At 49.1% G+C, this 22,058-nt stretch overlaps 1 protein-coding gene and 1 long non-coding RNA gene across 2 annotated transcripts in view; one reads left to right on the forward strand and one right to left on the reverse strand.

Annotated features, from left to right (window-relative positions):
• Positions 1-22,058, forward strand: part of PDE6A (phosphodiesterase 6A) — a 70,656-nt gene that overhangs the window by 42,961 nt on the left and 5,637 nt on the right. Inside the window, exons 12-22 of the mRNA XM_040630419.1 lie at positions 1,280-1,345; positions 1,565-1,711; positions 2,584-2,691; positions 4,282-4,391; positions 5,871-5,958; positions 6,149-6,249; positions 6,658-6,765; positions 17,013-17,076; positions 17,358-17,432; positions 18,997-19,080; positions 20,745-20,892. Coding sequence (XP_040486353.1) covers positions 1,280-1,345; positions 1,565-1,711; positions 2,584-2,691; positions 4,282-4,391; positions 5,871-5,958; positions 6,149-6,249; positions 6,658-6,765; positions 17,013-17,076; positions 17,358-17,432; positions 18,997-19,080; positions 20,745-20,892 — 1,099 coding nt within the window. The remainder of the gene's footprint in view (positions 1-1,279; positions 1,346-1,564; positions 1,712-2,583; positions 2,692-4,281; positions 4,392-5,870; positions 5,959-6,148; positions 6,250-6,657; positions 6,766-17,012; positions 17,077-17,357; positions 17,433-18,996; positions 19,081-20,744; positions 20,893-22,058) is intronic.
• LOC121102759 lies at positions 16,796-20,738 on the reverse strand. The gene is made up of 2 exons (XR_005834852.1): positions 20,434-20,738; positions 16,796-17,170 (listed from the first exon to the last, which is right to left on the reverse strand). It is a non-coding gene; the product is annotated as an uncharacterized LOC121102759 (long non-coding RNA).

The raw sequence follows: 22,058 nt of genomic DNA on the forward strand, positions 1-22,058 counted from the left end.
ACTAAGGTAAGCAGGGTAAGGGTTTCTAACCCCATTGTAGATATGAAGAAACTGAGATCCAGAAGGGGGACGTACCTTGTCCCCTAATCACCCAGCTCATTAAATAGGTCTCATTTAACCTTTATCAGGATAATGAGCAAATTCTCTACTACTTTTATGAATGGGCTGCCTCATGAGGTAGTGAGCACTCTGTCAAGAGAGGTATCCAAGTAGAGGCTGGATGATCATTTATCAGGGATGCTATAGAGGAGAGTCCTACCTGGGGTGGAAAACTGGATAAGGTTGCTGTGAAAGATAGGTGGCGATTAGTGACTCATCATTTCTGGGATTTTGTTCTCAAAGAGGTCATGATCTTAGAAGTCAATTGAGTTAGCCAAGTGGCATTGGATAGGATGCCCAGCTGAGCTCCCAAGACCTTGCTTATAGACCTCACAAGTTGCAACAATACAGGCCAATGTTTTCAGAAGTGATCTCTTAAGCTGGGAAGGTATCACAACAAATTTGATCATGTCATCCCAATCACTGATAAATTCAAAGGAGAAATCATCTAGTTTGGATGAATTGACTCACGGTTTGCTTGTCTCCGTGATTTGAGCCAAATGATGGGTAAGTGGGCCCTTTGGAAGCATAGCCTCAGGAAACCGGTGAGAAGTGAGTAGACCATGCTCTGGGTCAAGAAATCAGAAGCAAGTAACTGGGTCCAGGTCCCCCCTCGTCTGGCACATGCGTGGTGCAATAGGCCCAGAGAAGGAAGAAACTTGCCCCAAGTCACACAGTAGGTGAGAGGAAGAGCTAGGACCATGAGCAAGACCTTCTGACTCCCGTCAGTAATAATAACAATAAGACTATCAGCAACGTTATTTAATTCTAGCATTTACTATGCACCAAGCACTGCACTAGGGGACTTACGTGCATTATTTCATCTAGCTGTACACATGTTTTTTCAAAATGACTTGGCATAAATCTTATCTTAATTCACCAGTTAAGTATTTTTATTACCCCCATTTTACAGGTGAGGAAATGGAGAATCGAAGGCGTTAAGTAGCTCTGCTAGTAAGTGGCAGAGCTCGAACTTGCAGGCAGGTCCCCACCGTCCAAAGCCCAGGACTTTGAATTTGCCCATCAACGAATGGTGAAGGGCAGCCTCTCTGAGTTGGTGGGCCCCGCTGAAAGCACTTTGGAGGAAGGAGGAGAACGGAAATGGAAAATTGGAGGCATAGTTAGACCTCAGATGTAGTAACCGATTTTTTTTTCTCTCTGCTATCTTGGGCCGTGGCAGAAAACCAGAGAGGTGTACGGGAAGGAGCCGTGGGAATGCGAGGAAGAGGAACTCGCTGAGATCCTGGTGCGCGGGGCAGAACGCGCGCAGGGTGCGCCCTGAGCATGCGCGGGGCGGGGAGGTCGGGGTGGGGGTGGGGGGGGGCTGGCTCTGCAAAGTATGCCCCTTGCCGCCCTGCTCTGATCCTCGGGGCAGACCTGGGATGGGGACAGGGCGGGGGGCTGCCGGGGAGAGACCCACCAACGCTTCATGTGCTCCAACCACCGGACTCCCCTCCTTACACAGCAAGGAGAGCTGCCAGATGCAGAGAAATATGAAATCAATAAGTTCCACTTCAGCGACCTGCCCCTCACGGAACTGGAGCTGGTGAAATGTGGGATACAGATGTACTATGAGCTCAAAGTGGTGGATAAATTTCACATTCCTCAGGAGGTAAGGTCAAAATAAACCTCTTCCATTTCCTTTTCTCTTCTTGCTAGCTTGCTTTTTTTTTTTTTAAACTCAATCTATAAACAGTGCACCCTCAGCTTGGAGGATATAAAGCATTAGTCATGTTGCACAGATGAGTTATTTATCAGAAAAGAGACACACAGTTCCTCTGAACTGTGGTGTTCTGACCGCATTGGCTTCTCAAGGAGGCCTGTGAGGCGCTGAGTTCCAAAGGCATAAATGGAAACCAGTCATGAAACACGGGTGGGAAATGTGGGTGACGTCAGTGTAAACAGGACTTTCCCCCTGCAGGATTCCTTACAGTGTGCTGTGAATCTAGGGGTGGGGAGGGACCTGGGGGAGGGGTGGGGGTTAAGCTCAGAATTTCCCAGACTTGTTTGATTAAAGCAGCCGTTCTCAAAGTGCTGCCCCAAAGCACATCAGCACTACCTGCGAATGTACCAGAAGCACAGTCTTCCTTGTGCACACACACACACACACACACACACGCATTCTCCCAGCTCTAATGAATCAGAAAGTGTGTGTGTTTTAACAAGCCCTCTGGGTGATTCTGATGGACACTTATGTTGGAGAACCACTGATTTAGAGACCCCTTTTGTTTTCCTCCCTGGTACCTGTCCGGGGCAGAGTTTGGGAAACCCTGATGAAACGCCATTCGTGGAATAAGCCGAGGGACTCACAAGCACCTGGGTTCCTAACACCGTCCATTTTGCTAGTATTTAGCCGCTTGCAAAGTACTCTCCCGGCGTGCAGGCACCTGTTGCTCGCCCGCTCCGCCCGTGGGGGGGGGGGGGGGGTGCAACCTCCCTTAGGACGCAGGGCCACAGGCCTCACTCCCGTGCCCGTGTTCGCAGGCGCTGGTGCGGTTCATGTACTCGCTGAGCAAGGGCTACCGCAGGATCACCTACCACAACTGGCGGCACGGCTTCAACGTGGGGCAGACCATGTTCTCCCTGCTGGTGGTACGGCGGGGGACCGCGGCGGCTGGGGCTCCGGCCACACCGGGCGACCTCTGCACCTCCACCCGGAAGCAGCTGCTTTGCTCTGTCTTTGGTGCTTTAAAAAAAAAAAAAAAAACGATGCAAGAGGAGTACATGCTTAGCACACGTGAATTCCGAGCAGACGGAATTGTGTAAAACAAAACGTGAAGGAGAGCCGCAGGCTGCCCCCAGCCCCAGTGAGGTTATGTAGAGAGAACCATGGCCCGACTCCTTCCAAACCCTCTTCTAGAAGCATCGAGACATATTTTTACACACACACGCACAGACACACAGATGCAGAGTGTGTTTTGTGTATAACCAACTGAATAATAATACCCTATAACATGCTTTCTTCATTTGAAGAATGATATCAATCACATTCTTCATATATTTACTTTTTTCTTGTGGTAACATATGCACCACAGAAGACTTACCGTTTTAACTGTTTCTAGGTGCACAGTTCAGACAGGGGTATTAAGTACGTTCACCGTATTGGGTCACCATCACTACTACCTGCTTCTAGAACTTTTTTCATCTTCCCAAATAGAAAGTCTGTCCCCATTCCCCTCTCTCCAGCTCTGGTGACCACTTTCCCCTTTCTGTCCCTATGAATTTGTCCACCCTCAGTACCTCACGTAAGTAGTCTCAGACAGCATTAGCCCTTCCGTGTCTGACTTCTGTCACTCAGCATGCTGTGTCTGAGGCTTATTTATGATACCGTGTTATGGCCGCAGAGGACTCTGTATTGTTCGAATACACTTTGCCCAGCCCCCTACTGTCAGACACAGGCGTCGTTGTCCATCTTTCGCTGTTACAAACACTGCCAGTGTCCTTGGACGGACCTACCTATGTGCATTTGTGTCAGTCTTTTCGGCCCACAGCGTTCAGAGATTCGTATTTCATGTAAATTATGATGCAAATCTCTGAGCTCGTCCAGCCCGCTCCTCCTCATTTCTTCCCTCATGGCTGGAATGGTGGGGCGGGATGGGCACTAGGGCCTCAAGGCAGGAGTCTGGGCCATGCCACCACAGAAGATGACAGTGACACCACTGAGACTTGATTTATTTCTTTGAGTCACAGAGTGAGCATCGCCTCCCCAGAGCTCTTCCCAAACCTGTTCTCCAACATCCAGCATAAACAAGAAGTATTCAAAGGAGGCTCAGGGAAAGATTCTTCTGGGCTGTGCTTAAACCAGAGGAGGGTTTGCTTTGCCGGTCTAGGCATGTTCCAAAGCCCTCCAGATCCTAAAACCTGACCGCTACAGTTTATCAACCATCATCCAGTCCAATGCCCTCTACCTCCAGTGTGCAGTTTGGGAGACTGAACCAGTTAAGGTCGCTCAGGACTAGGGTGACCAGCCATCCCCGTTTTCCTGGGACTGTCCCAGTTCTAGTACGGAAAGTCCCATATCCTTGAAATCCCCCTAGTCTCAGGCAAACATCTGGTTATACTATTGTGCCAGGGATAGAGCCAAGGTCAGACCCGTGCTTCCAAACTCCAGCCCTCCCCCTCACATCTGCTCTGCTTACAACCCCTGCAAGAAAGGAGTGGCACCTCTGATTGCTCTTTCAGACCGGAAAGCTGAAGCGATACTTCACGGACCTAGAGGCCTTGGCCATGGTCACCGCTGCCTTCTGCCATGACATTGACCACAGAGGCACCAACAACCTTTACCAGATGAAGTGAGTTGGCCCTCACTGTCCCCCCTCTCTACCTCCTGCTCCCAGGATTCGTTACCCAGATCTGAAAGGCTCTCAGGCAGATTCACTGGCCCAGGGGAAGTCCCACTGTCCACAGCGTCCTACTTCCTCCTGCCCCGTAGGTCTGGGAAAACTCTAGTGACAGACAGAATAATGACCCCCAAATATGTCCATGCCGCCACACCTGGAGCCTGGGAATATGTTGCCTTACATTCAAAAGGGACTTTGAAGATGTGATTAAAGATCTTGAAATATAGGGATTATCCTAGGTTATCCAAGTGGGCCCCATGTAGGTAGAAGGGTCCTTCTAAGAGGTAGGCAAGAGGTCAGAGAGGAGAGAGGTTACTATACTGTTGGGTTTGAAGAAGAAGGATGGGCCACAAGCCAAAGAAGATCGGTGGCCTCTAGAAGCTAGGAAGCAAGGGAACGGGTTGTCCCCTAGAGTCTCCAAAAGGAAAGCAGCTCTGCAGACCCATTTTAGACTCTGAACTCCAGAGCCATAAGATAATAAATCCTTACTGTTTTCGGCCATTAAGTTTGTGGCAATTTGCTATAGCAGTGATATATGAAACTCCCTCCCTGCTGAACGACTTGAAGCCAAATGTCAGTAACTGACACTGGCTCACTCATTCACCTTCTATGTGTAATGCTCCTCGTGCAAGTGTGGTCGGCCCTGTGCTAGGCAGAGGAGGGACCATGGTAGCAGACCAGACACAGTCCCTGTCCTCACAGAGCTTGTATTCTAGACAGCCTCTGAAACATGGTCTTTGCACCGTGGTCTTCGTGGACCTTTATGACCACCTCGTAGGCTGGGTAGAGCAGGGACTAGTGTTATACTCGTAGTATGGAGGAGGAAACTGAGGCTCTGCCCAGGGCCTACAGCCTATAAGTCATAAACAAGCCCTAGAACATGCCGCTCTGAGGCTAGAGGTCGTGTTTACACTTTACCTAATGGGAAGCTAAGTACTGAGCTCAGTGCTTGGCACACAGTAAGTGCTCAACAAATATTTATTGAATAAAGACATGAATAAACATACCACTTGTGGGAATTCAGTAGCTTCTCTTGAGACTCAAGTATTACATCAAGGGCTTGTGATCTTTAAAGTAGGGTCCAGGGCCAATGTCCATGGATGACTACAGGGAACCGAGAAATTTCTAAAATTGCCTGTGGCATTGTATGTGTGCGTGCCTTTGGGGCACACACTATTCAACAGCCTCTCTAAGAAGTCCATGAGCCCAGAGAGGCTCAGAATCAGCTGTGGAGAAAGCTAAAGCCTGAAAGTCAGGAGACCTGACGCCGAGCCTTCTTTCCCACCATCTCACGGTGTGACAAGCTCCTTCTCAATGCTGGCCGTCAGCCTCTCTGCCTGCAGAATTAGGAGGGGGGGCAGGACTGGATGATATCTTTAACCTCCATCTTGGCCTTTCCATGCTGATTTTGTGTGTGTGTCTCCCATTCAGATCCCAGAACCCACTGGCCAAGCTCCATGGGTCCTCCATCTTGGAAAGACACCACCTGGAGTTCGGCAAGACATTGCTAAGAGATGAGGTAGGATGAGTGGGGGCCCTCTGCATTGCCTGCGGGGAGCCCCCATATCAGAAGAAGCCTGAGTGTGGCCAGGCAGCGCTCTTCCCATCGGCCTGGGCTGCCTCTCCCACCATCGGGGGTTATCATCAGTAGTTGTGTGGCTACCCTGCCAGCATCACTTCTCACATCTCTTCTGTGGTTTTCTCTTTAGAGCCTGAATATCTTTCAAAACCTCAATCGCAGACAGCACGAGCACGCAATCCACATGATGGATATAGCCATCATTGCCACAGACCTCGCCCTGTATTTCAAGTTGGTATTTCTTTTCATTTAAAGAACAAGGATAACAATTACAGTGACTATAATAATAAATACAATAGATCCGATTGATTTAATCTGTTCTGTGTGCCAGGCACAGCTCTTATGCTATGGAACAGTAACTCTCACTACAACCCTGGGAGTTAGAAATTCTCACCCCCATTGTATCCACGAGACACTGAAATCCAGGGAGAAAGTTTGGCTAAGTAAGGTCCGGGAACACGCTGGTGACAGAGTCTGGGTTAGAACCTAGGTCTTCGCTCCCAGGCCTTGGTTCTTCCCATCTTATTTTGTTAATTACGTTGTTTTTAGAAGCCTCTGCCTGAAACAGCCAATGTTAGAAGTCCAGGAGGTTGCCTTATTCTAAGACGGGCTCCTTTAATGAACTGGTGTGTTTTTCAGGAAGAGGACAATGTTCCAAAAGATTGTGGATCAGTCTAAGACATATGAAACCCAGCAGGAGTGGACGCAGTACATGATGCTGGAGCAGACACGGAAGGAAATCGTTATGTGAGTAAGACGGGGCTTAAACCCTGATTTTCCTAAGCCCGGGGTCCCTGAGGCGAGATGCTGCGCTGACAGGCCTTCCCGCCTTCAAGCAAGCCCTGGGACACTTGCCATTTTAATGACCACCAACATCTGAAAACAATGAAGTTATGCCCAGACGGAATTGCAGAAATTACGGTATATGTTTAATTTTTATTTTAACACTAAAACACAAGATAATATTGTTTTATTTCTCTGGATACAAAAAGCGCCGTACTTGAAGTATTTCTATAATAAGATTCAGAATTTGGGAGGTAAAGTGATATAACTTTAAAGGTTTTGATAAAACACAAAGCATTACACCAATTACGATTTGAGTGCTATCTATGTGTCACTCAAAATATGTAGGCTTACATTTTTTTAGCTTTCCTTTATATGTGGCAATGTCCTACAGTATAGCTCTGCTAGTCACAAATCAGGTATGTGATTTATATTAAATTTATAGTGCCTTTGCTGGCGTGAGGTCTGGTAATGGGACTCACATTTAAGTTTTTAATGAATATCTTCTTTCAGTTGCCTCACTGTGCCTCTGTGATTCACCTCAAATGATGATGGGGTGAGAAGTGTAAATCTGAGGCCTTTCGTGATCATGTGGCTCAAGCCAAATGGTCCCCTGGCTCCCCTGTGATGAGTCCTAAGTATCGATGGTCAGGAAAGACAAGGCTTGACCCAGTTCCCAAGAAACTTATCAGGTTTTATCTCTAGATGCTTCTGTGGCGATGAGGCTTGATTAAATCACAAACGCGTAAGTCCCGGCAACAGAGAAGAGGTGGCTGCTGGGACAGGCTCAGGGAAGAGGGGCAAATGGCAAGCTGCCCTTCCCTCAGCCTTGCAGTTGTCCAGCCAGGCGGATCCCCTGATCCTGAGGAGCCGTGCGACCCGCCCCCACTGAACAAGGGGGCACGTTCAGGCTATGGCTGCTCCCACGAGCACCAGGCGCTGCCTGACTGGACACTTCAAAATGGGGCGGCAGAAAAATTGAACAAGTGGGAAGCACACCCGGTTCTTGGACAGGGGCACTTAGTATTAAATGTTGTCTATTCTCCCTAATTAATTATTCAGTTAAGGTGAGTCCAAGGAAAATAGCGACTTCACTTTGGGGATCATGAGGAAGCAATGCCAAAATTCTTATGAGAAGTAAGTAAGCAAGAATAGCCAGAAAATTCTGAAATACAAGAGTAATGGTAGGAACAAGCAAAAATAAAAGCAGTTCAGTCCTAAACATGAGTAGAACAGGTCAATGGGGCAGACTCGGAAGTCTATGCCTGTGTTAAAAGAGGATTTTATAGGCGCCTGGCTGGCTCAGCCGGAAGAGCATGCGACTCTTGATCTCCGGGTTGTGTGTTTGGCCCCCCGTGGGGTATAGAGATTACCTAAATAAATAAAACTTTTTTAAAAAGTGGATTTTATACCAGGGAAGAAAGGGATAAGTTCATAAATGATGTTGGGACCATAAGGTAGTCTGATGGGTTTTTTTTTTTTCTCCATTTCTTGGTGGACCCAAACAAATTTAACTCCATTCTGACACTGTGTATATGGAGATAGCATTAGAACCCACAGGTTAACGGCTGGTCCCACAAGACTGCCCCACTGCAGGCTCCAGTTGCAAGTCAAGGTTGCTACTTCTACTTCTGACCACCTGGCTATAAATTGGAGGTTCCCACGACCCCATCCTTGGGTCCTATTACTTTGCTAGAGCAGCTCACAGAACTCAGAGAAACATTTACTGATACCAGTTTATTATAAAGGATATTATAAAGGATGCAGAAGAACAGCCCGATGAAGAGATATGTAGAGCGAGGTTCAGAAGGGTCGCTAGCACAGGAGGGTCTGTCCCTATGGAACTGGGGTGCCCCACCCTCCCTGCAAGTGGGTCCTGCACCAACCTGGAAGCTCGTCAAATCGCCCCTGTGTTTTACAGAGCCTAATCTGCAGTTCCCCCCACCCCACCCTTTCACAGAGGTTGATGGGTGGTGCTGAAGGTTCCAGCCCTCTCTGTGCTTGGATTTTCTGGTGTCCAGTCCCACCCTGAGCCTTTCTAGGGACCCCACACTAAGTCATGGTCATTAACCTAAACCCATAGTGGGCTTTCTATGAAGGATACTCCTATCACTCCGAAAATTCTAAGGGTTTGAGAAGCTTTGTTCCAGGAACCAGAAACAAAGACCAGTGCTATTTTGTATGATACCATAGGTGATCACAAAGCCGGATCCCTACCTCACTCCTATAGCAAAATAAGTTCCAGATGAATCAAGGATCTTAAAATAATGAGAAAACAAATGAAAAAAAGGAAGGGGGGGGAACATGGTAGAATTAAAAAGAATAATTTCGGAGTGAGCTTGTCTAAGTGTGACATAAAATTCAAAAGTCATAAATTGATAAATTTAACTACAGAAAAATTAGGGATTTCTGCACAACACACATGAACGCACAGCTGAAGTCAGAAAGCAAGTGATAAGCTGGGAAATGTCTCCGACAGAACTTCTGACAGAAAAAGACCCCAGTTCCTTAAATGAAGCGTTAATACAATTCAAGAAAAAGATGACTCCAATAGAAAAATAGGCAATGGGCTCATTTTTCCCAGACATCTCCCAGAAAAGGAATTGTAGAGGGAAGTAAATATACGAAAAGACAATGACCTGACTCGCAATCAGAGAAATGCAAAATAAAACTACAGCGAGGTGGAATTTTTTCACCCCTCTCATCAGCCAAGATGAAACGTTTGCAAGCACACTGTGCCGGGCGGAGAGAGGGGCAGCAGGTCCTCCCGTTCACTGCAGGGTCGGGGTGGGGGGCCGTAGACGCAGCCTCTGTGCACGGCGGTGCCGCTCAGACTGTCAAGGGCATCCTCTGACCCAGCGATCCCACGTGCAGGGTTCACCCTCCAGACACTGTCCCCCACGTGTGCCAACTAGGTACAACTGTGTCCTCGGCTGGTCAAGGCAGCCTTATTTGTAATCGCCGGAAAGACTGAAAATGAATATCCACTGCTGGGAGAACGGGTTGCCTACGTCCCAGGGCTTTCATACAGCGGGATGTGAGGCAGACTGTGCAGAGAATGATGGGAGCGTTTCCAAGATGCGGTGTTTAATTAAAAAACAAAACAAAACAAAAAACAAGGCCAGAGGCAGGACTTCAATCACTGCAAAAGCCAAGGGAGTTTTACCTGGAAGTCTTCAGACCAAGGTGCATGTACCCCTGCCCCCAGCCCCAGCCCAAAGCCTTCCAAGGACTACATGGGCACTGACGGCCTCAAGGGAGTCAGCGTTCCCTTTCTTAATATTATCTTCCTGAGAAAGCACAGGAGGTGAAGCATTGCCAGTTCCCTTACTCTTCTCCCTCCTTACAAAATACAGTCTTACTCAGGCCTTCCCTGTCTCTCTGTCTCTGTCTTTGTCTCTCTCTGTCTCTGTCTCTCTGTCTCTCTCTATATAATGCATAACAAGGCATTAGAGAAAGAGAGTTCTGTCCTGGATTGTACACTGGGGCATCAGGAGCCAAGGCATTTTTTATTTAACAATCTTACTTCCTGGGGCGCCTGGGTGGCTTATTCGTTAAGCGTCTGCCTTCGGCTCAGGTCAGAATCCCAGGGTCCTGGGATCGAGCCCCTTATGGGGCTCCCTGCTCCACTGGTAGCCTGCTTCTTTCTCTCCCACTCCCCCTGCTGGTGTTCCCTCTCTCGCTGTGTCTCTCTCTGTCAAATAAATAAATAAATAAATAAATAAATAAATAAATAAATAAATAAAATCTTAAAAAAAACCCCAAACCCAAAAACAAACAAACAAAAATCTTACTTCCTTCAGAGAATGTGCCACTGTCCAGGGACGCCCCCTGCTATCAGGGCAAAGAGGCATCAAAGTAGATACGGACGGTAGCAGCACTGGCTTAATCCATTCTACTTTCTGTCGTCTAGCTACCATCTGTCTGTCTAACCTATCTATCTATCATGTATCTATCATGAACCTATCTATCTATCATGTATCTATCATGAATCTGTCTGTCTATCTTGTATCTATCATGAATCTATCTATCATGTATCTATCATGAATCTATCTGTCTATCTTGTATCTATCATGAATCTATCTATCTATCATGTATCCATCATGAATCTCTCTGTCTATCTTGTATCTATCCTACCTACATACCAATCTATCTACCTGCCTCTCTCTTTCTTCGAATTGAGAATAAAAAATAAGACAGATGACGCTAGGATGCATTCTAACATGCTTATTTGAACTGGAAAATAAAATCGGATTCTTTCTGACAAAAGCACGTCTGATCTGCTTGCTTTACTGGACAGTAACAGACAGGCATTTCCAATTATGTTATAGAGCCAACATTTCCATAAATTAGAATCAAATCTGCAGCCGCAAAGTTTTGATGAAAACAGTTAAAACTTGTTAGAAGATAAAAGCACTTTATAAAAAAATATAACACTGGAAGATATGTTTAAATTAATAATGTTTTAATTGACCTCACCCATTCTGAGTATCTTGGCTTAACCAGAATGCCGTAGAGAAAGTGTCAGGGGTGTAATTAATAGTCACAGTAGAAGCCTTGGCGAAATCTTTATGGCACGCTTCCCAGAAATTGAGGAAGTGAGTGATTCTAAGGTTTGCTTTAAACAAAATTGAAGGAGAACCTAATGCAATTGTCAGCTGATATAGATCATTCAGAAAAATGATCACAGTGTACTTTTTAACAGTGAATTTGGAAGAATTGAAAGAATTGAGTGATGTCACTGTAACAAAACTTCCATCCCAATGCTTCTAATTACTTGCATCTATAAAAAGAAAAAAACGGGCATAAAACACACGCTAAACCCTATCTTAGAGGAGCTATAAGAAATATTCATTCATTAACTGATTTTTTAAATAAGCCCCATCCTGTCTCATTAAGAGATGAATTTCCAAAAAAATTTACTTTGGGAGTTTAATAATTATTTCTAAAAACAGGTAATATATTTTTGTTGTATTGATTAACTGTGTAATAATAATAAATGCCCCCAAAAAAGTTTTCAATACTTGGAGGCCTGTGGTCAAAGAAAAAAAGTCTCTAGCTGTATGGTTTCAGTTAATGAACATAGCTGGTTGCAGATAAGTGTGAAATGGTGATCAATGAAACACTTCCTATGTATTTCTATATACAATGAAAGTCTTTCATTGATAGACATATATACTTGCATATATACACATGCACACACAAATATAAAACATTAGGATGGGGAGCCTGGGTGGCTCAGTTGATTTTGTGTCAGACTCTCGGTTTCAGCTCAGGTCATGATCTCAGGGTCATGAGATCAAGCCCCATGTTGGACCCCACGCTCAGTAGGGAGTCTGCTTGGGATTCTCTCTCCCTCTCCCTCCCCACCTCCCCACCCGGTGCTCCCTCTCTCTCATATAAATAAATAAATCTTTTTAAAAAGCCATTAGGATAAAATCTGTGGGTGAAGTCAAGTGGAGATACAAGCTTATGGATAAAAGGAAGGATGTAAAATTTTAAACTCTTAAAGAAAAGCTTGTTCGTGTATTTTTAACTGGATGATGGACCAAAGGTTGGCATGAAACTGCTGTGCCATTTAGATTCCTTTGTATATAAAGAATGATGTAACAATTTCGTTTTAAAATGTCAATATTTACAGTGTGCCATAAATTAACTCCTTTGCAAATATTTAAGCTTATGATGAAATTATCAAGATGTCAACTTACAAACTCATAAGAGAGTAAGCATTTCTCAAGATTCTTTAGGAAGGCACTCAGTGACCAACGTTTGAAGACCTGTATGCAGGGTTTCTCCACCTTAAGGTCAGTGCTATCACTGTTGACATCTGGGGACAGCTCTGGTGAGAGGCTGTCCTGTGCATTGTAGGGTGTTTAACACAGGCCCTGGTCTCTCCCTGCGAGATTCCAGTACCGGCCTCCTCCTTAGTTGTGACAACCAAACGTATCTCCTGACATTGCCAGATACCCCTGGGGGCAAAAAATAGTCCCTGACTGAAAACCACTCCCGTAAAGCAGTCTTCTGGTCCGTGAATGACATACAATTAGAGCTTCCCACGTGGTTAGAGTGTGGCTGTTACACAATGAACGGCTTCGGCACCAGACAGCCTGGGTTCAAGTCCCCGCTCTCTCACTTACTACTTGGTGTGACCTTGAGCGGGTTACTTCACCCTCTGTGCTTTGGTTTCCTCCTCTGCTAAAGACCATGAAGGATCCTACTTCCTAATTCCACCTGATGGAGTGTCATGGGGGCTGAGCTGGGGCATGGAGCGCTGTGCAGGATTGCTCACAGCACATAGTGGGGTTGGGAGCTTACTGGGCTTTAATAAGGTGTACGTGTTTGGTCTTTGTGCCCAGTTCCCAGACTACAGAGCTCTAAAACCCTTGGAATGTTCTGAGCGGTAGGAGGGATAGGAGTGTCTTTTATTCTAATGAGGCGACTCTGGGTGGGCTCCTAGAGGATGGGGGCTGATCACCAGGAAGATCAAGCCATGATTGGAAGCTCGGAACTTTCAGCCCCACCACCAATCTCTGTGCAGAACGGAGGGGCTGGAAACTGAGTTAGTCACCAATGGCCAATGATTTAATCAATGATGCTTACATGATAAAAACCTCCACAGAAACCCCTAAACAACAGAGTGCGAACAGCTACCTGGTTGGTGAATACATCAAGGTGCCGGGGGTGGGGGGTGGGGGGGGTGACACGTCTGAAGAGGGCGTGGAAACTGCATGTGCCCCACCCCCACCCCATACCTTCTCCTGTGCCTCTTGTCCAATGGCTATTCCTGAAGTGTATCCTGTAAGTAAAGAGTTTCCCTGAGTGCTGTGAGCTGTCCCAGCCAATTTTTGAATCCAAAGGTGATATTTGTGGGAACCCCTGACTTTGTAGCCAAGTTGAACAAGAGTGTGGGTAACCAGAGGACCTGGTATTTGTGACTGACCTCTGAAGTGAGGGCAGTCTTGTGGGGACTGAGCCCTTAAACCTGTGGAGTCTGACGGTTTGTGTCAGAATTGAATCGTAGGACACGAAGTTGGTGTCAATTGGTTGCTGTGAGGAAAACTCTCAACACTCCCCTCCCCCACAGGGCTTCAATGACCTTGGAGGGCTCCTGTCAGCGAGCCCCCTCTAGTCTGAGGTCTACACCTAACCCCTTGACACATTCCTAAAACAACTGGCCTTTCCTAGCTGCATAGCTAGCTCTTAGGTGACCCTCCCTCAGTATGTTGACTTTGGGCTGAGGTGTGAAAGTAACTCTAGACTGAGGGTGTGACTGCCATTCTTCATGAAACCCCTTACATCTCCACTTAATTTCTGGTTTCACTCCTCACAGTCTGACCACACCACGAGTTGGAGGGGCTTCAGGATCCCCTAGCACTGGGGTGTAAGGCCTGCCACCCATTTTAGTACCACTCATGAGCGAAAATGCCTATTACATTTTTAAATGATTGGGGGGGATCAAAAGATTTCCTGATAAATAAAAAAGTAAAAGAAGTTCACATTTCAGTACCATAAATAACATTTTTTTTTTTCCTACAGAAGGCCACATTATGACTTTGGTGGGCTCTAGGCACTTTTGCCTCCGTGGCTTCTTCCTCCATTAAAATAAATTTTTAAAAAATGGTATTTTATGACTCTGCTGGTATAAAGACAAATATAATTTGGGCTGAATTCACTCTTACATCTGCATCATTTTTTTTTTCTTCTGACTTGAAAAGAAATTAAAATTCAAACATTTCCATGGGCCCCTAAAAGTATCCTGGGTACTCTACCTCCACTTACCTCTGGCTGCTTTCACATCACAATGCCAGAGTCGGCTAGTTGAAATAGAACCCACATGGTCTGCAAAACCGAAATTATTTACAGTCTGTCCCTTTACAGAGAAAGTTTGCCAGCCCCTGGTCTAGTGTTTTGCAAATGAGAGAGTGAGGATGGGGGAGACAGTGTGACTTACCTGGTGTCACATGCGCATTCCTGGAGCATCAGGGACTGGAAACCTTCACCCTCCCCCTCTCCTGCACACCCACAGCTTTCTCAGGCTTCCCTAGGCCTTCCCGGGGAGCCCACACCCTCCAGGCCAGGTGCAGTTCCAGGAGTGTCTGAATGCCCGGCCCGGTTGGCTGGGGTACTTTCGGAGGCCAGCCGGGGGTCAGGGAGAAGTGCCACTGAGCCCCACAGCCTCGCGGACGAGCCCTCTGCCCTGACGATGGGCCAGGTGAGCAGGAGCCCAGCTGGCTTCCATCAGCCAGCCCCGCGCACCTGGGCGGCCGTGGTTAATGAGATGAAGCTGATGATAAGAAGCTGTGGACAGCGTGCGCACTCACAGGTCAGCTTACGCGATGCTCACGGAAGCCCTTAGGACACATATATTACATGGAACCGTAGGAAATTGCTGACTCTTGATTGCTTTTGACCCACAAAGTCAGAATTTCATGACGCAATCTAATATGATTCTCTGCTCTTACAAAGGAGCAGACAGAGGCTCGAAGACACGAAGTCACTTGCCCTGACACAGCAAGTAAGGAGAGGAGCAGAGATCTAGTTGCTCTGATTCCAAAGCCCTGCGTGACATTTTATAGACTGTTCTCCATTCCTTCCATGCCCTCCTCCTCTTGAGGCCTCATGCTTACCCAGAGGCTAAGGTTCACATGTGTCTTCACAAAGCCTTCATGAGTTTTGGTCTCTTCTGCCCGGTAAGCCCGTTGTCTTTTGCCCTCCCCCACGCCGCCACCTCCCTCTTTCTGACTTCGCATGTCTCATCTATCCCCTGCGCCGTTGAGTTTACTTCTTAAATGCCTTGTTTATCCAGACACTTGTCCTGGTCCTGCAGTGGCTTCCTGGCGGGGCTCCCTGCTGGCGTTCCTGTCCCCTCCACACTAAAGCCACAGTTACCCCGTAAAATGCAAATCTGATTGCTTCACACTTCTGTTCAAACTCTCCTTCGGCGGCTTTTCCTGTTGTTCTTGGCATGAAGACGGTCCCCTGGCACGGCCCAGTGTCTGCGGGCCTGCCCTGGCTGTCTCTTGGGCCTTGTCTTCCTCCCTTTCCAGCTGCCTTCTGAGCTCCTCCCACCTTCTAGCTCTTTGTGCCAGGCTTCCTGCCACCAGGGCCATCACGCGGGATGCTCTCTCTGCTGGGAAAGGGTTTCCCCGCCCACTGCTTTACCAAATGGACAGCTACGCTGCCTCTAGACCTCAGCTCACGGTCACTTCCGTGAGGGAGCCCTCCCTGACGGTTCAGACCTGCTCTCCTAGAATCCAGTTCCTTTCCTTCGGAGCGGTTGTTTGTTCACACGTTCACATCCATCGGTGTGGTAAATGCGTGACTCCCCATGTCAGCTCTCTGCGAGCAGGGACCCGTGAACCAGGCCCTGCCCGGCGTCTGCATATGGGTACGGGGTGGATAGATGGAGGCCCTGTGCAGTCCCCTCCTGCACAACCCTCTGCCCGGTGGCAATCCTGCGTGCTCTCCACTGCATCTCTGCTCACTGACCCCTTTCTCGGAGAACTCCTATACCCTGCATTTTTAGTGGGGGTGCTATCACTCCCTACCCCGGGCAAAAAGCAGTTCCTGGAGGTGAAGCAAAAAGCCTTAGGCATTACAGTGACTTGTGGCCTCCAAGCAGATACACAGCGCATCTATGGTATTAGGATTTCATGGCGGAGTCATTACGGAAATAATGTGTGTTGAGGCTGTTTGATGTGGAAGGTGGAGGACGATGAGATAAAGCTTGAGAAACGCTGGTCTCCGCTAGACAGGCGAGAAAGAACTCTGAAGAGGGGCTGAGATTGACATGAAATCAATGTTTCAAAGTGCCTAGCCCAGTGCTCGTCGCATAAGACAAACCCAACAGATGTTCGCAATGATCACCAGTATTTGTTGTGCACGTACTATGTCCGGACCCTCTGCTAAGATTTTTGCACATCTTATCTCATTTAATCTTGCACCCATATCACGAGGAAAATACCATTATTATTACAGATAAGGAAACTGAGGCTTACAGAGGTTGGTTTAATTGCCCCATGCCACACTGCTGGTGATGGACAGAGGCAGGATTTTAACCTCTGTCTGACTTCAAAGCCTGACCTCCAGACGCAATGCCACGGTGACCCCTTCCTTGCGACGTGGTGCAGAGAAAGGAGAGAGAGTTGCAATGAGCTAGCACCTGCAGCCTGGATTAGCTCCGGGCTGACGGATGGTGTCCTTGTGTGCAGGGCCATGATGATGACCGCCTGTGATCTCTCAGCCATCACCAAGCCCTGGGAGGTGCAGAGTAAGGTATGGAGCCCTCCTGACCTGAGAAGAGGGGAGTCCTGGCATCATGACGGCGGCTTGGACTCCGAGTTCCAGAAGCAGCCCACCTCCGTCTCATCTGCCAAGACACGGAAACCACTTTAGTGCCTCTCCAGTGATGACAGCAAAGGGGGCGGCGAGGCAGGGTTGGGGTTTAGGTTTATGTTGAGCTGGAAACCCAGGAAGGGTGGGAGCAGCGGTAGGAGCATCCAGGCTGGGGCTTGACTTTGGGGGTGGGGGGGTGGGGGTGGGTCTGCCTCTTGCAGGTGGCCCTGCTGGTTGCTGCCGAATTCTGGGAACAAGGTGACCTGGAGCGCACGGTGCTGCAACAGAACCCCATTGTGAGTAGTGGTGGGGGGTGGGGGAGGAACGGGGGCGGGGGGCGAACGTCAGCCTGATGCTGCGTGTGTGTGATCTCATCCTGATAGGCAGACGTGACCCCTGACATAGGCATGTGTGATCTTACCATAGCGATGACCTTTTCCTAATGCACGGGTTCTCAAAGTATGGTCCCTGGATTACCATCCACCTCATTCCTTGGGAACATTGTAGAGATGCAAATTCACAGGCCCTTCCCTAGACCGGCCTAAGCAGAAACTCTGGAGATGGGCCTGGAGAATGGGTGCCTTCCTAAATCATAAGCCCTCCTCAAGCTTGGGTACGTATCCTTGGCTCCCTTAGCTAAGTAGAGGTGGACAAGTGGACCCCAAAACAGATTTCCTCCCGGTTCCAACAGTCTAGGGGCCACCTCCCCAGGCCTTGTTATAACAGTACAGAGCGTACAAGGGGAAGACTTTGGCAAGCTGAACACCCATCAGCATTGAAAGTAGGCTTGGCTAGGACAGTCACCAGGCGGGGAGCCCAGTGAGAGGTTCACTAAGGCCCTGAGCAAGGGCAGGGCTCGGAAGCAGAGCTGGGGTAGGAGAGAGCGACATTCTGAGGACCGAGCCATGGATCGAGATGGGGACGGGTGAAGCTTGGGGCAGGGCTGAGGATGCGGGGGCACCCATATGAGGCTTGGGCAGGGGCTGAGAGATGGTACAGGCACTGAGGGGTGTGCGAGCCCAAGTGGAAGCGAACAGGGAGCGTCCCAACCTGAGTAGCAGGGGGCCACGGATTTTTATCTCTCTTCTATCTTCTCTGCATTTTAACCTGTAGAGGGACTAGTGAAGAACTCCAGACCCATCGTCAGGTTCAACCACAACCACTAGTGACAGCCATTGTCGTTTAATCTATTCCTCCACCCTCAGGCATTTTCTTATCTTTTGGTTGAAGTATTTTTAAGTGAATTCCAGATGTTATCATTTTTTCTGTAAGATGTTAGTATGGGTCCCTAAGAGATAAGAAAAACATGCGGCACACACGTGCGCACGCGGAGGACGCACACACGCACCGATACCATGGTGACGCTCACAAAATTAGTAATAATTCTTTAATATCATCCAATCTCTGTTCATTTCCACTGATCGGGAAAAATAATTAGGTTGATTTGTTCAAATCAGGATCCAGTCAAGGACCACACTCCCTCTGGTTGTCATGTCTCTTGAGTCTCTTTCAATACATAGCAGTTTTCTCCTGGTTTTTGTTTTGGTTTTTGCCACGTATTTATTTGTTGAAGACCACGGGTCTTCTGTTGTGTAGTTTCCCACAGTCTGGACTCGGCTGACTGCACCCTCATGGTGTTATTTAATATGTTCCTTTATCCCCATATTTCTCGCAAACTGCTAGTCAGATCTGGAAACTTGATGAGTTCTAGTTGTTTTTTTGTTTTGTTTTGTTTTGTTTTGTTTTGTTTTGTTTTGTTTTGTTCCGAACAAGAATGCTTCCTAGGCTAAGGGTGGGTCCCTTTTAATGCATCCTGCCAGGAGGGGCCCGGCACAGTTAACTCTTTCTCCCCCGTGACAGCCCATGATGGACAGAAACAAGGCGGATGAACTCCCCAAGCTTCAGGTCGGCTTCATTGACTTTGTTTGCACCTTTGTCTACAAGGTAGGTCCTTGGCTTTCTCAGGCTCAATGAGGTGTCTTTGATAAACCCGGGATTCCCAAACACCATCAGGAATCGTAACCCCTGGCAAGTGACCGGTGGGTGACAGTTTACAAAGAGCTTCTCATCCGCAATGGCATTTGGTCCTCTGGACAGCCCAGTGGGGTCTTGAGTGATTATCTACCCAGGCCAGAGCCTGGAGCTTCACGCACTCCAGTTGCTCAACACCACAGGCACAGATGACTACATGTGGTTTCAGACAGGAAAGGGGGAGGCATATCAGACATACACCGTCTTAACTTCCCTAGCTGGCAGAAATGTGATAGGCCAAGGTAAACCAGTTGTCAAAAGATCATCTGGAATTTCTTTGAGCTCTTGCTCAGAGAAAACCCACTGAAAACCCACTGCCCCCAACTCCGTGTGATTTGTGCTACCATCCGCTTCGCATTTGTTATTTTTATTTTGGTCCTGTGTAACCTGAGGAGGCAGAGGCCAGACATGAGAAATGACAGGGCCAGCATGGCTGGAGTCAGCCCTGAGCCAGGACTAGAGCCAGGGTACCCAATCCCTAGTCCAGGGCTCTTTCTGCTGTGCTAGAGAGGACAGGTGCCTGTCTGAAATACCGTGGCTAACTGGGGTCCTGGGAGCAACAGGGCAGAGTAACTGCGCTCCCCACTACCATCGGCAAGATCACTAAACCAGGTGGGCGAGGCTGAGCGCCCTCCGTGCGCTATCACAGCCCTGTGAGGTAGGTACTAGACGGTCCTGACTTTCCGGCTGAGGCTGAGCTCTGTAGGTCACCTCCCCAGAGTCACACGGCTCGTGGCAGAGCTGGATGCAAACCCAGGAAGCTCTGAGCACGGCCGGTCTGGCCGGAACTCCGCAGTGGGTCCTGGATTTGCCGTTCTCACCTTGAGCCCATCGACTCCATCAACCTGCATCTTCATTTCCTCCCCTGAAAATCTAGGAGGGAGGCATCCTGTTTTCCCACCTCCCAGGAGTTTCTGGGGATCAAAGGAGACAAAGCACTTCCTAAACTATAACGTGCTGTGCTCAGAGGCATTATTTTTATTCCTGAAGTTAAGGGGTTTAAGAATCCCCTTCACAAATCCCAGTTTCTCTCAGCAAGGGTTTCGTGGTGTCTTTATGCCCCAGACCCTGTGCTGGGCCAGGGCCACCCCAGTAAACAAGGCGCCTGCTGTCCCTGCCCTCTCCAAGGCCACAGCCCCTGGGGGACACCCATGTGAGGCTTGGGCAGGGGCTGAGAGATGGGGGACACAGGCAAAGGGAGTCGTTACAATGACGTGAGATGTGGGGGAGAGGCTTCGGGAGCTTCCAATAGAGGACTCTACTTACCCAGAGGGCTCAAAATGGTGAAGGGGCGAGGGCCGCAGCTCTGGAGGGGTTCGGAACGGTGTGAAGAAGTGTGCACTTCGTCCTGAAGGACAGGGGCGGCCACAGGAGGGTTTGTAAGCGGGAGAAGCACGGACGGGCTCTTGCTGAGGGCAGGCCCCACGGCGTCAGCATGCAAACTGCTGGGCGACGGGAAGCCCTCGGCCCCAGGCAGCTGGTTCCCGTGGTGGGCGTTCTCGGCCGTGCCTCTCCCTGGCCCTGGGCCCCGGGGCGTGGCCCCTGCACCAGAGGGGTGCGGGAATTCTCTCTTCCAGGAATTCTCCCGTTTCCACGAGGAGATCACTCCCATGCTCGACGGAATCACCAACAACCGCAAGGAGTGGAAGGCGCTCGCCGACGAGTACGACGCCAAGATGCGGGCCCTGGAGGAGGAGAAGCAAAAGCAGCAGGCAGCCAAGCAAGGTCTGTGGACAGGGGCGCACACCCCGAGCGCTCGCGCGCCCCGCCCGGCCCCGCTCGGCTCCCCGCCTGCCGGTAGTGCCCGCGCCGTGCGCGCGTCGGTGCCGAGCCGCCGAGCTGGAGCACCGCGGCCAAGCCCCACTGTCCGCGAGGGCCGGAGCCGCTTCCCAAGACGGAACCTCCCAGTAAGGATCCCCGACGGTCCCCCAGCCGATGCGGGACAGATTCCAGCTCCCAGGCTGTGCACATAGGGCCCCACGCGGGGGCGAAGGAGAAAACCTAGGATCACTGGTCGAAGGCATTGAGGGGCCGTATTTCTGGCCTTCTGTCGGCTGTTTGCTCTCTATACCATTGTGAGCCTTTGCGGGCACACTACCAGGGATGGAGGGTGCACTAGCTACATGACATCCGCGTCCAGTACCACCAGGAGAAGGCTCGTCCCGGAGCTGCAGCTTCTGCTTGTGGAAACCCCCACCTGGCGGCCATGGTCCCGCCTTCAGCATCACAGGGGATTTGTTCGCTCCCGCTCTTCCCAAATGACAGCACACTCGCCCTCCCTCGAGTCATTTCTTTTGCTGGCTGTGTGAGTCCAGTCCCCTCACGGGACATGACTTGTAGTCCAGACCCCACTCTGACGGCCCCCCTACGCGGGTTCTTAACGCGGACCCCGTCATGGCTCCAGCTCTGCTCCGGTGCCTGCAGACGTGGGGCCGCCGTTTTCCTCTTGCAAGTGGTGCTTTTTGCACCGCCCAGGAGGTGTCCTGTATGGGACACTCATCGTGGATTTGGGTTTTTTTTTTAAAGATTTATTTATTATATTTTAAAGAGAGGGAGAGAGAGAGTGAGCGGGGGGAGGGGCAGAGAGAGAGGGAGTGAGAGAATCCCAAGCAGACTCCACGCTGAGCTTGGAGCCCAACGTGGGGCTCGATCTCACCACCATGAGATCACGACCTGAGCTGGCATCAAGAGTCGGAGGCTTAACTGACTGTGCCACCCAGGCTCCCCCAGTCATCATAGGTTTGTATGGTTATTACAGTTTTCCAGAAATAGCAGGAAAGTGTCCTGAGGAAAATGCATCTTTTTCTAATTTGCAAATTGTCTTTGGGGCTAGTGGCAGGTTGGTGCACATGTGTAGCCTGCAGATAGCTTCTGTTTGGCCTGCATTCTCT

Source organism: Ursus maritimus, unplaced genomic scaffold (genome assembly GCF_017311325.1).
Source record: "Ursus maritimus isolate PB19 unplaced genomic scaffold, ASM1731132v1 scaffold_15, whole genome shotgun sequence".
NCBI lineage: Eukaryota > Metazoa > Chordata > Mammalia > Carnivora > Ursidae > Ursus > Ursus maritimus.